General features: G+C 51.2%; 1 protein-coding gene and 1 long non-coding RNA gene across 6 annotated transcripts in view; both read left to right on the top strand.

Annotated features, from left to right (window-relative positions):
* Positions 1–5,587, top strand: part of CHST3 (carbohydrate sulfotransferase 3) — a 31,458-nt gene extending 25,871 nt beyond the window's left edge. For 4 of the 5 annotated variants that reach the window (XM_090278168.1, XM_090278167.1, XM_090278169.1 and 1 more), the window contains 2 exons: positions 3,119–3,343; positions 4,149–5,587. In XM_090278168.1, coding sequence (XP_090134294.1) covers positions 3,204–3,343; positions 4,149–5,439 — 1,431 coding nt within the window. In that variant the 5' untranslated portion in view covers positions 3,119–3,203 and the 3' untranslated portion in view covers positions 5,440–5,587. Of the gene's footprint in view, positions 1–2,080; positions 2,183–3,118; positions 3,344–4,148 lie in introns of all 5 variants that reach the window. The other variant, XM_090278171.1, reaches the window with a different exon arrangement.
* A 5-nt stretch (positions 5,588–5,592) lies between these two features.
* LOC150010252 (uncharacterized) lies at positions 5,593–10,179 on the top strand. Its single transcript, XR_016511227.1, has 2 exons — positions 5,593–6,540; positions 7,880–10,179. It is a non-coding gene; the product is annotated as an uncharacterized LOC150010252 (long non-coding RNA).
* Positions 10,180–14,115: the final 3,936 nt, after the last annotated feature.

The raw sequence follows: 14,115 nt of genomic DNA on the forward strand, positions 1-14,115 counted from the left end.
GATTCTGCCTGGAGCTTTGCCGGGTGACCCCACCCTGGCTCTGTCCTCCTCGCTTATGACTTGGTGACCTCCTGCCACCTGTGACCTTCTCTACCCCCCTGAGTCTGGGGACCTCACCTCTACACCTCCCTCACATGCTGCCCATCCACCCCCACTCACCTGCCCTTTGGGCAGGCCACAGGAGCCAACAGCCTGCCTTGTGTTTCACATCAGAGAGTTTTCACCCTTGCTTCTTCCTTTTAGGGTAATGCCGGGAGATTCTTAGGAACCCTGCATGAGGCGGGTGTGGGGGTTGAGGCTGGATGGCAACTCAAATAGAAACAGTGCCTGGAGAGGAGGGGAGGAGAAAGCTCAGGAGCTTTGTCATCAAGGCAACCAAACTTAAATATTATAAAAAATGTTAGACTCAGAAGGGAGAAGACAGAGAAGGCAACCCACCCCCTCCCACCTCTACCTTTTCTTCCCTCTCTAGTATTATTGAATACCTACCATGCCCCAGATGTTGTTCTGCACAGCAACCTTATGCAATAGGTATTGCCCTTCTCACACTACGGGTGAAGAAACAGGCCCAGAGAGGTTAAGTCACTTAAACAGGCTTACCCAGCACGGTAGACATGCAGAAAGGACTAAAACCCAAGACTTCTGGTTTCAGTCCCTTCTGCTTCACTCATACCACCAGATCCAGACAACTGTGCAAAAAGTCAAGATTTTAACTCTGGTGCTCTGCAGACTCAATGTTGGGTCTCACCCTCAGTAGGACAGGCAGCCTCATACCCGCCATGGGCTAAACAAGGTACATGGGAAACATGGGCCTGCCAGTCATTCTTCAAACTCATGCTGACAGCCTGCCAGGCCCTGAGCCAGGCACCAGCTTGGACAGGTTCACTCGTCACTGATTTGTTGGGTAGTTGGTTTGTGCTGGGTGCCATTCTGGATGCTAGTCCCGACTTCAGGAAGTTTGCAGTCTGGAAAAGAAACAGACAGACAGACCATCAGCTAGAAAGCCTTACCATATGTGCTACAGTGGGGGTCACTGGGGAGCATTAAGGGCCTGAATGACCTGGATCTGGCAGGGGTGATCAGACCACTGCTGGAGGAATCTTGGGCAAGTTACTTAACTGCTCTCAGCCTCCATTTTCTCATCTGTAATAGGTCTTTTGTGAGAAGTTGGTGCGAAGATGCAAACCAAGTGCTTAGGGTGGTACTTGGCATAGAGTAGTAAGCATTCAATAAAGTTTAGCTACCTATAGCATGCAGTTGGCCCTTCCAACCGCAGTGTAAGCTCCATGAGGGCATGGACCGGGTCTGCTTGGTCACTGTTGTATGTCCAGGACCTAGACCAGAGGCTGCACACAGTAGGTGCTCAGGAAATATTTGTTTAATAAGTGCATGGGAAAAGGCCCAAAGAACGTGGAAGAGGGGGTGTTATTCCAGTTGCCCTGCAGCTGTCCTTGCATCCTTCTTCCCTCCGGGGCCCCTCTCCACCCACCCACCCTCAGGAAGCACCCCAGCACCTGTCAGAGGTCGCTGCCTGCTGCCCTGCCACTCTGCCCTGCACAGCAGGGACCTCTGTTTGACTGCTGGGTGCACATCTCATATGCAGAACCCTTGGCTCACTACGTTCCCCTACAACAGATTCTCTGGCTGTTGCTGAAGCTACTTCCAATGTGTGACTCTGTGCAGCCCTGGGACTCACCTCCCTGCCCGCCTGCTCCCTCATGTCAGTATCAGCTGCTTTCCTAGGGAAAATCCATCTTTTCACAATAGAGGGATGGTCCTGGGTGCCCAGCACGAGGTCACAGAAAGATTTTCCCACACTTGGAGCAGACTGTCTCCTGTGGATGAAGGTCCTTATGGTGAAAGGGACAGATCTTCAGAAGGGGGTGTTGTGTGGAATCTGGGGCTCATGGTGCAGGACAGGTGTGTGACAGTCAGGAAGAATGGAAGAAATGGTGACTCATGCTCCACTGGGCAATGCTGTAGTTGCTCCAGCTTTTAAAAAGATACACACCTTCTACTGAAAGTCATTTATTCCCTTATCTCATTTGGCTATCGTGCATGAGTGTCTCCTGTGTTCCAGATGCCAGGGGAAAATGAAAGACAAACTTCTCCTTCTCCATGAAGGGATGATCAGCACTGAACAAGCCATTACAAGGGGGGCTGTTTTATGACAAAGTCTCAGGTACTGCTGGGACTCTGTATAGTGGTAGGGCCAGGGAGCCCTAACCTGTCCCATGGGAGGCTTCCTCAGGATACCTGAAGGCCAAGGACATGAGAAGGATTTTGTTAGAATTCATGTGCAATGGTGGGGTTTTTCCTTTAGTTAAAATTTAAGAATTCCTAACTGTGCACAGTGTTATACAGCAAACATAAGACTCACCCCACCCTTTCCTGGCCTCCCTAGCCCTTTGTTAGGAGGCCTTGTGTATCCCTGTAGTCATAGTCTATTTGTATTCAGCATCTATATTTTTCTCACTGAAAAAAATTTTTTTTCAAATGGGATTACACTACATCAGAGGTTCTTAACCTAGGATGATTTTGCATCTCCCCCTTGCCTAGGGGATATTTCTGGAGCCATTTTTGATTGTCGCATCTGAGCAGAGAGGATGCTACTAGCATCTTCTAATCAGTAGAGGTCAAGGATGCTGTTAAATAGCCTACAATACACAAGAGAGCTCCCACAACAGAGAGTTATGTGGTCCAAATTATCAATAGTGCTGAGGTTAAGAAACCCTGGTCTATGTAAACACATTGTGTCTGTAGCTTGCCATATTTATATATATATAATATAATTACAATAGATAGATTATTCACATCAGCAATTATAGATCCTCCCCCATTTTTTATTTAGGTGTTTGCAGTCCTGCTATTGCAAATATATATACTACAGGGAGCATTCTTTTCCATATACTTGCCTTTGAGTCATGTGTGAGGTCAAAGGATAAACTGATGGAGGTGGCATGGATCAATCAGAGAGTTCATTAGCATTTTAAATTACCTGATTTCAAGGTTCTTTGGAGCTGCTAAGCAGGACCAGGATCCTCAAAAGTCTGGTGGAAAAGCTCCTCTTCATTCTTATCTGCAGATAAGGGTGTCCTGACAGCCCATCTCTCCACAGGATGAGGGTGTCCCCCACCTGAAGACAAGGAACCAGGTCCTGAGTGATGCCCTGGAGCTGAGTGCCCACGATCCCACCCTTCCCCATGGAGAAAGGACTTGCTTTTCCCCAGGACTGCCGGGACTTTCTGCACAGTCTGAGGATGAGGAGCAAATATGCCCTTTTCCTGGCTTTTGTGGTGGTGGTTTTTGTCTTTATTGAAAAGGAAAATAAAATCATATCAAGGTGAGAGATGCAAACACAAGTCTTCCTTATCAAGGGGGGTGGGAGAAAGGTGGCTGTAGGCCACTCTGGACCTGCAGAGGCAATCCTTCAACTAGTGACCCTCAGACCCTGCCACGCCCATGCAGTGGGGCATGCACAAGTCCTCAGTGGTGAGACTTAGGCTCTGGACACAGGCAACCTGGGATGGAATCCTAATTTTGGCCCTTTCTAGCTGTGACAGCTGAGACACATTATTTCACTTTCTGTCTTAAGTTCTTCTCTGAAACATGGCTAATGGTGGGGCCTGCCTTATTGTAAAGATTAAATGAGAAAACGTAAAAGCTCTTAGCCCAGTGCCTGGCACATAGTTGATGTCTAGCACTTGCAAGAAAGCATCAGCCAGACAGGTAGGAACTGGACTGAGTCAGTGCCCTGCCTGTGTTCCTCAGCATGGACTGTTCCAGTTCGTGCCCACAGGCGCCCCCTGCCAGCCCCTGCCACCCTCTCCAGAGAGCGCACTCTCCACCTGCGCACTGGTGAGGCGCATGTACTGGGGAAGGAACGCCAAGGCCAGCGGGAAGCTTCACCTCTTGGGAGAGAGAATCCTGAGGGTGTTCTACACTGTCTCTCAGCGGCCTGCCCATCCTTCATGGACTTCTTTGACTCCTCACTTCACTCCCCTACAGCTCTACCAGTTTGTCCTGCAACCAAAGTCCACTTCTGGGGAAACCCAACTAAGTCAGGCTTCGGGTGATCAGCCTAGGAGGCTACACCGGGGATGGAGTCCTGGGTCAGTTACTGAGCTGGTCTCCCTCTGTCCTCACAGGGTCTCGGACAAGCTGAAGCAGATCCCTCAGTCCCTGGTAGATGCCAACAGCACTGACCCAGCCCTGGTCCTGGCTGAGAACGCATCCCTCTTGTCCCTGAGTGAGCTTGATTCGGCCTTTACACAGCTGCAGAGCCGCCTGCGAAACTTCAGTCTGCAGTTGGGCTTGCAGCCAGCCCAGGAGACGGAGTTGGAGGAGGGGGACGAGGAGGAGGGAGAGCCTCCGGGCCCCGCCACGGCCCGCCCCCGGCGCCACGTGCTCCTTATGGCCACCACCCGCACCGGCTCCTCTTTCGTGGGTGAGTTCTTCAACCAGCAGGGCAACATCTTCTACCTCTTCGAGCCACTGTGGCACATCGAGCGCACGGTGTCCTTCGAGCCGGGAGGCGCCAACGCAGCGGGCTCGGCGCTGGTCTACCGCGACGTGCTCCAGCAGCTCTTCCTGTGCGACCTGTACGTGCTGGAGCACTTCATCAGCCCCCTTCCGGAGGACCACCTGACCCCGTTCATGTTCCGCCGAGGCTCCAGCCGCTCCCTCTGCGAGGACCCGGTGTGCACGCCCTTCGTCAAGAAGGTCTTTGAGAAGTACCACTGCAAGAACCGCCGCTGCGGCCCCCTCAACGTGACGCTGGCCGCCGAGGCCTGCCGCCGCAAGGAGCACATGGCCCTCAAGGCCGTCCGCATCCGGCAGCTGGAGTTCCTGCAGCCCCTGGCCGAGGACCCCCGGCTGGACCTACGCGTCATCCAGCTGGTGCGCGACCCCCGGGCCGTGCTGGCCTCCCGCATGGTGGCCTTCGCTGGCAAGTACGAGACTTGGAAGAAGTGGCTGGCCGAGGGGCAGGACCGGCTGAGAGAGGAGGAGGTGCAGCGGCTGAGGGGCAACTGTGAGAGCATCCGCCTGTCGGCGGAGCTGGGCCTGCGGCAGCCAGCCTGGCTGCGGGGCCGCTACATGCTGGTGCGCTACGAGGACGTGGCCCGCAGGCCCCTGGAGAAGGCCCGGGAGATGTACCGCTTTGCGGGCATCCCCCTGACCCCGCAGGTGGAGGACTGGATCCAGAAGAACACCCAGGCGTCCCGGGACAGCAGCGGCATCTACTCCACGCAGAAGAACTCCTCGGAGCAGTTTGAGAAGTGGCGCTTCAGCATGCCCTTCAAGCTGGCGCAGGTGGTGCAGGCTGCCTGCGGCCCCGCCATGCGCCTCTTCGGCTACAAACTGGCGCAGGACGCCTCCTCCCTCACCAACCGCTCTGTCAGCCTGCTGGAGGAGCGTGGCACTTCCTGGGTCACGTAGGAGGCCCAGGGCCACGTGCACCCCTCCTCGACAGAGTCCCGCCCTGCCTTCCTCACATCCACGCCAGCTGTGAGCTGGTGGCGCTCGCAGAGGAGGGCGGGAAGCCGTGCAGAGAGCTGGCCGCCTCTCTGCTGTAGACGTAGCCCGCCCCCCCCCCTCCTGTCAGCTACCTCCCCGCCTCAGCTGTGGGCTGGGGTTTCTTGCGAGAACAGGACAGTGCGCTGCCCCCTTGAGGCCATCAAACCCAGACCTAAGGGGCAGGCCCAGCCCATTGACAGTCTCTCTCTCTCTCTTACACACTTGCACACATGCGTGCACACAGACACACACATGAAGCTTGCAGAAAGGCCTGTACGTAGACCCTGTGGGCCAGAGTCCAAATATTTAACAGCCAGAAGGAGCTGTGGGCACTGATCACAGTCTCTGGATCTCTACCCAATGCAGTGTGGATTCTGGGTGGGTCTCTGATGGAATCTGCTCTGTAAAGAGCTACAACATGCACACGTGTAAAGACAAGTACCTACACGCACACCACACACTGGAAAACATCCCAAAAACACAATTCTATATACACACATATAAATAAATACAAGCCTTCCCATTGCTTTATGCCCACGGGGTTTATAGGGTTTATCTGTATCACACACCTAAAGAGGTGCCTTTAATTATTTGGGAGTAGGGGAAGGAAATATGGTCATGGGTCACAGCCCTGCTTCCCGACTGGGTTTGGGATGAGCAGTGGACACAGAACTGCCAAGTCATGGCCACTGCCCGCTTGGAGTCTCAGGGCTACTTCCTCTGGCCCATTCATGTCCTCACTGCTGGCAGGCAGGATGTTTTGAAATGGCGTGGCTGACCCTCACGTGACTGAAGCCCAAAGTCCGCATCCCCGCTTGACTGGTGTCCTGGATCATGTCCGCATTTGAAGGCTGCCTCAGGCCTGACTGGCAGAAGCAGCTGTGGTCCCTTGAAGCAAAAGGCAACTCATGCATCCTGTTTCCAGCCAGGTGTCTGTGAGGCAGCACCCACTGACAGTCCAGAGTGCTCTTGGGGGAGATGTCACATCAGGATAGCCCCTCCCCTGAGAAGACAGGGACAGAGGTCAGCCTCCTGCTTGGTCGCCATAGTTACATAGTTAGTGTCTGGAATTCCTCCTTTAGGGCTCTGGGAAGAGTATTGCTTAACTTGGTATAGACTGGGTCATTGTTTTCTGTTTTAGGGTTGTTGTTTTTAGGGTATTTGTGGTTTGGTGTCTTGTTTTGTGGCTGTGTTTTTGTTATTGTTTCTGCAGAAGTGCCTCTTAGAAGTTATCTGTGCTTGAGGGGCTGAGGGGGCTCTGGGAGGACCAATGGGAAGCACTCTGGCTCTTCCTGGAGGGAGAGGAGGAAGAACCTCCTCTCAGAAGGATTAGAGTTTAGATGGCCACATGGCAACCCACAGTGCACCACGGGCTTTTCTGTTTGAACGCCGTGTGAAACAAATCTCAGAAACTACCAGCATTCTTTGATACATGTCCAGAAGCAGCATAAATTAGCAGCCCTCACCCCTGCCCTGAGAAGAGGCCAGATTGGAATCTCTCTCCCAGGCATCATCACACTTCCTGAGGGGTCAGGGCCTGTGATCAAGCAGCAGTGTTTCCAAAGTGGAAGCCTTACCCCACTTCCAGCCCAACCTGGGGAGCAAAACTCAGGACCATCTTAGAACTTGCGGGAAACTATAACCTTTCACTAACGGCTATTGCTGATTTGTTGGACAATCTCTCTGTCAGATCCGTCTCATTGTCAAACCCAGAGGCCTGAGTTTGGGTTTGAGGAATATGGACATGAGGGAAATACAGGATCTGAGTCCAGCTGGTGTTGTTGTGGGGAAGGAAGGGCTGTGTCCTGACTGGAAACAGCCTTTTAAAAAGGTGAGGATGGTAGCCACCTTGGGGGGGGGGGGGGAGTCCATTATAATCACCATATTTAAGCTGCTGCGTCTGCATCACCATGGACTTCAGCTATTCAAGGAGGTCTCCGCTTTAGGTTTTCCAGCCCAAGACCAAGTTGTGCAGGGAGCTGGCTCTAATTTAGGGTCCAAAAGGACTCCAGCTCTGAAAACTTGACCCTGGGACAGAGTGGGGCCAGGATTTTTCTGGCAGGCCCAGAAGTGCTGGTGGTTCTTCCCCAGCCCCTGCCCTGCTCCCTTGCTGTCCCCCACCTGGGGGTGGCAGGGGCATGCTCCTCTATCCAGGGTTCTTCCTGGCTCCTCCTAGTGTGGACAGCAGACTTCTTCCTTCCTTTCTATGTCTGGAGCCAAGGCCTCCACCCTGAGCTCTGAGGACTGGACCCAGAGTGGACCTTTGGGACTTCTCAGGACATTGACAGTTTGTACACTGCCAGTTGACTTAATTTATTTATTTTGTGAGAAAGAAGAGACAGAAATACCTTATTATTTGCAGGGACTCAAAGATGTAACCAAATCAAGAAAGACAAACTAAGAATAATAGAAACTATTCACTAACTCTACACAAGGACACTCCAAGACAATTCAGAATACAAGAGGAGATTAAGCCAAGACTACAAGAGTTGTGATGATCCCAGACTTTTGTTTGAGGAGATTCCTTGGTTTCCTCTTGTTGATTTGAAGATGCGACAGGAAGGCCCTCTCTGCTGTATGACCTTTGCCCAGGTGTCTGAAACAGGACACAACTTGAGTGAGTGTTCCCTCGGGGCTCTGGGGACCCTGGAGGTTGGGGAAGGACAGGGTGGGGGTGACTGCTGCCTTTATGTTCACTGGGACCTGGTTGGAGTCATGCCTTTGGGGTTTCCAGCATGGAGCTTTACTGGGGAAGGTGGTCCAGATGGGGGCTAGTGCCTTCTTTTCTAGGTTTCTGTGCTCCTGTTGATCCATCAGAAGCCTTCCACTCCTCAGCACGCACCTGCCTGCAGACAGGGAGCAGTGGAGGCCTCACCTCACAGCTACTGGCTTCCCCAGAACAAGAGGCCCATTCAGCAATGCGCATTTACTCTTTTTTCTTCTTAAAGAAGATCCCTTTAGCCTGGCTTATATAAATAGCTCAGAACATTCCAGACCTTGGTGAGACAGGGCAGTGTCTAACACCCGCAAGCCATCACTACCACTGCCCATTTCTGGCTTCTCCTCTGAGCCTTGTCTGTAAACCTGGGGGTGGATGAGAGCACAGGGGAGGAGGGGGTCTTTGGGAGCAGTCAATGGGGGCAGCTCTGTCACACGCACCCACAGGTTTTCACCGAGTCATTGCTAAGGTTGAGAGGCATGAGTAATTCCAGCCTTTGTCCTTGTATGTGATGCACACACTTGAAAATAAATAACTAAATGAACAGGAAAAAAATATTCAATGAAGAGTTTACTCCCTATCTGCCAGCACCCTCAGCCTGAGGCTGATCTAAGGGGGCAGCTGCTGACCAACACCCCCTCCCTCAAGAACAGAAGACACCCACTCAGCCCATTACAGTGGCATCTTTCCCTACCACCTCTGCCAGCTCTCTGATGATGGAACAAATTCCAGCAGAAGGTGAGGGGATCCCTGACCCAGAAGGTGGATGCTCAGCCTAGACAGGAGATATAAGCATCAGATGGTCCTGACCTTAAAGATCTCTTCCACCCCTGGGTGATCCTCTCCCAACACAAGGGTCTGTTGTAATTGACTATGGGGCCTGTCCCTCCATAGGCCCTGGATTATGAAGGACAGGAGCAGAAGATTGGGAGGCTGTGTCCCCAAGGTAGTCCCCTCCCACTCCAATCCACAAAGGCTGAAAGCAATGGCAGGTCTCAGAAGGATGGGTTCCTGAGTCAGGGAGACTAAGGGGAGAGAGGGTGGTGGAACCAATTCCTGCAGAGGCCAAGTGGGTCTTGTCAAGCTGTACAAACTGAAAGAAGGAGTATCCACTGAAAGCCAGGGGCCTCAGCCTCCTGAGTTTACTTGTGAAGATTCCTAGGCCATGGTCCAGGGGACCGGAGGGAGAAGGCCTGGAGTTTCCTGAATGCAGCCATCTTGCCTTTCAACTGCCAGGGTTTCAGGAATAGTCAAAACTGCTCTTTACCTCAAAAGGACAAAGCAGAATTGGCAACTTCAGATGTCTTAAGGGCTTCAAGATCCTTTGATCTTGCGTCCTTTGTCATTCCATGACTATGCCCAGGGGACTAATCAGTTATGTGTTTCCAAGGATAGAAACATGGTGCCTTCCGCCTGAGCCTAGCTCATATTGTAATCAGGTATTTTATTTGGAAATAAAATGACCCACGTACCCTGCTTCCTCTAACACTGGGCTTGACCTTGGCACCCCCTCAAGTCTCCATCTCATCTGCATGTTTTTGGCCAAGTCTGCATTGCTCCCCTGTTCCCTCCTGGGTCCTGCAAACTGTCTTTTTGCAAAGACGTTGCCCTGTGTCATGTTTCATGACCACGTGGTACAGGACATTCCCTTCATGGCCATGTGTAGCCATGATGTGTATGTATGTGTCCACATGTGTGTATGTATAGCATGCAGTTCATTCTGCTCGGCCTCATTGCTTCCAGCCCCCATGCCATCAGTGTCCCAGATGTCCTTGCCGTGGCTATAATCTGCCGTCTCCTGGAAATGCAGGAGCTGCCCTTCAGAGAGCGGCAGCCACCGCCAGTCAGGGTCTGCTTTGTGGAATAGAATGTGAACCCATCACTTGATGGCTTACTTGACTTATTTAATTAAAAGTGAAAACATGCAATGAGCAAAATCTGAAGTGTCTCTGCCTTCCTTTTGCATTTGTTCTCAGCAGCAACCATAAAAACTAACAGGACAAAATGAGTGGCTGGAGGAGTGGGGTGGCCTCTAGCATGAAGCAGGGCAGAGGAAACCCCTGGCCACTCCCAAGAAGTGAGAGGCAGAAGGGACGTATGGCTAAGTACAGGGGCACGATGAATATTCTGTATGTCACCAGGACAGCAGAGCTGGTGGTGACTGCTTGCAGCTGGCTACAGGAATGAGGTCTGAGAGATAAATATCCAGGCATCATGGGGCAGGAACAGGAGCATTGGCTAGAGGTCAGGGGACGTGGGGACAAGTCTCAACTTTGCCACCATCTGACCCTGTGATGTTGGACAAGTAACTGCCCTTATCTGAGCTCCAATTTTCTTGACAGTGAGTGGTGTAATCAGTGGTTTACAACCTTTGTTCCGAATAGCCTTTTAGAGATTCAAAAGTCAGCCCTTTCATCCAGAACAGCTGCATTCATTGTCCTCACATATTGAAATAGCACCTGTGATTTCATTTGGCCTTCAACAGAATCTCAAAAATCCCATGAGATTTCTAAGGATCTTTTCCACTAAAAAAATGTATTGGAACCCTTTCAAATTGCAATTACATTGCTCTATCAGTCATAACAATTTTAGTGTGAATCAGATTCCTATCCTTTTGTCTCCCCACAGCCACGTAGAGGGAATGGGCGTTTTCCCAGGGAGAAGGTTCATTTTGGGACACAGGAAGGCAGAGCTGGTGGGCCTTTGTGGATTTGTGGGGCACGGGGAAGCAGGAACCATGAAGAGACAGAGAGGAGCTGAGCCCTGGGGACAGTGGTACCTAGACTGACAGGGTGAGGCATGATAAGAGGGAATGGGACCCCTTCCCAAGACCTCAAACCTGTGTCTGTGCCATTTCACCCAGGCCAGGCCTTGGAAATGCAAACTTTTCCTCGCAGCCCTTAAGACATAGGCATCTATACAATGACATCCAACCTGAGTAAGATGAGCAGCACCCTGCCTCCAGCTACATGCCATTGCTGTTTCCACTCTTCTGGGGACTGGGTGTGTTTACTTTCACTTCTGGGTTGTGTTTCCTACCACAAATGGCCCCCTGGAGAAACAGATTGCCCTAATGATAGAGCAGAGATGCCCCAACACCTCCCCACCCACTCACCCCCTCAGCCACCAGCCAAGACCAAAAGCCATCTTTCCCCCCACTTCCAGGCCTCTTTGGGCTCCTGAATCTGCCTCCACTCCACCTCAGGTTACCGAACCCTGGGAAGGAGCTAAATACCCCACAGGGCCTCATGGGAGTAACAGGCAGCTGGACCCAAAGCGGAAGCAGTTGAGTGTATGCCCTTTGCTCCTGGAGCCCTGCCAGGCAGACCAGCCCTGGAGTTGGCAGCGGAGAGTCCCCAAGTGTGTTTGGAGGAACTATGATCACCAAGTTCATTAGCATAGTCAAGGCTCTGAGAAGTCCTGGTTCCTTTGACCCGCTCACCGGGATTTGCTCAGAATCATTTTTATGAGTGGAATCCTTTTATCATGAAGACTTTTTTTTTTTTTTTGCCAAACAACATTTTGCAGACTCTGGCATTCTACAGAACAGTCTGTAGCAGTCAGAAACCTACAAGTATAAGCACATAGCACTAAAAGCCGGGGTAAGCAGACAAGAAGAGGCTGGAGAGAAAAAGTCCAGGGTCAAGTTTCAGGGCCCCATCCCACCTTCCCATGAGTCTCACTGAGCTACAGGACAGGAGCAAGAGTTGGCCTGTGGAGACTGTGGGTCAGGGTTCATGGCCCCAAGGCATCCATGCTGCAGTCATCAAACCTGCTAGTCACCTGAAACCCTTGGTTCTTGGCTTTCTGAACCCAACCCACACCTGCAGGGCCTCCATGACATTACCCTCAGAGAATGAAGACCCTGGGGAACCCAGGCCAAGCATAAACACCACAGGACACTATTGATCTGAGAAACTGGAGCTTAGGGTACTTCTTAAAGAAGCTATTTCTGAAACAGCTGGACAAGGTTACCAACAGTAAACAGGTCCTCTGGAGATATAATTCTCCAGTAACTAGTAAACTCCTTGCTAAATGCTGCTGCGCCCTTTATTGGAAGTACAAGCAACTAGTAAATGCTCAGCTAAAGCGGTTTGCCCAAGAAAGTCAGAAGGAGAGAAAGAAGGAAGGAAGAGAGGGAGGGAGGAAAAGTGACAAGGAGGGGACATTCTCAAGAGATGAGGGGGAGGAAGACTCCAACTTGCTGAAATCACCCAATAGCCAGAGCCACACTGTCCAAGAATTTAGGAGATGTGCAGGCAAGGCCAGGCCCAGGTGCACATTCAGCCCGGCACACCATGGATCCACTCTGCCCTGTGGGTGTGTGGCCCACACAGTGTCTGGTTTTGTTTTAACAATTGGCATTAGAGGCCAATACTTAAAAATTAAGGTGTTTTATATAAAAACCAGATATCTGCTTCCTCTTGAAAATCAGGTGTCTTGCTGTGAGTTATACCAGAAGCTGATGCTGAAACAGGGTTTGAGAGCAAGTGGTTTATTTGAGAGCTTCAGACAGCTTGCCAGGGGAGGAGGGAAGGAAGACAGCCAGAAGCCAGCTGCCACCCCAGACAATTGGAGCAGAGTCCCTCCATAAAGGTATAAACCCCTTGCCTCGGAATTAAAGGGGTGAGGCGAGAGAGCCTGAAGTACATCTACACCAATTCTTGTCAGTCTTTGGCTGAAGGCTGCTCTTGGGGAGTAGTAATTCCTCAGCACTGTCCCATTGGCAGAACAGCATTCCAGAGTTCTGGGAAAAGTGTTAGGCCCCCAAATAAAGATTCAGGCAATTGGAAGTTTCCAGAGCACAGTGTAAGTTTCCAGAGTGAAGTGTGAGAGATGGGTAGGGATCTGGGAGTACCTGGTCCCTGGCAACAAGAGGTGATAGGTAACATGGGACTCTCATGCTCACAGGCACAATGCGCAGCAGCTGGGAGAAGGGCAGGCCACCATGTTCCCACTGGTCTCTCAAATAATGAGGCAGCATTCACAGCACTTGGACTGATGATTTATCTCCAAGAGACATCTCTATGAATCCATATCTGTCCGAAGTGTGAAAATAACAGGCCAAGAGGGCCACAGCTGCGAGTCCACTCATTAGAATAGCACCCCAGGTTCTACGAGGGGGCACCCAAAAAAGCTGAACTTATTTATTTAAAAAGGGTGTTATTCTTACATGTTTAAACTTCAGTCACCTTCAAAGTACTCTTCATTTGATGCAATACACCAATGAAGACATTTTTCCCACTGATCAAAACAGACTTGGAACTTGTCAGTTTTGATGCCTTCTAGTGCTTCTGCCATATTTTGTTTCACCTTTTCCACATCAGCAAAACATTTCCTTTTGAAGAGGACTTTTTTCATCCAGGGAAACAAACAAAGAAAAAAGTCACTGGGGACAAGATCAAATGAATAGGGAAGGTAGGGCATGGGGGTAATACTTTTTTGGTCAAAAACTGCTGAACACTCCGTGCTGTGTGGGAAGATGTGCTTGTAAATCACGTGTCATGAATTGGGCAAACACATTGAAAGAGTCTTCAAAAAATTTCACTGAAGCCGAATGCAGCCTCTCACAACAACACTAGCTGGTACATTGATACAGATGGATTCCTAGAACACTCAGCTAGCAGGGGAAGCCTATAGTACAAAGGGCCCACCCTTCAGAAGATAATTCTGGGGGGTGCCTGCCCTCATGTAAGTTGTTGAGTTTTCAAGTCCCCACCTCTCACCCTGTCCCTCTGCTTAAAGTTCTGGTGGTACGCTGGGGCTGGGTTGGCTTTCCCAGCCCAGGTTCCTTAACACTTAGACCAGGAATAATGTTGGTCTGGAAACCAAGGTTGACCTGGTCAGAACACCATGGAACTCAATCACCCCATTGCTGT

This window comes from Furipterus horrens, unplaced genomic scaffold, assembly GCF_987537825.1.
Source record: "Furipterus horrens unplaced genomic scaffold, mFurHor1.1.pri manual_scaffold_5, whole genome shotgun sequence".
Taxonomy (NCBI): Eukaryota; Metazoa; Chordata; class Mammalia; order Chiroptera; family Furipteridae; genus Furipterus; species Furipterus horrens.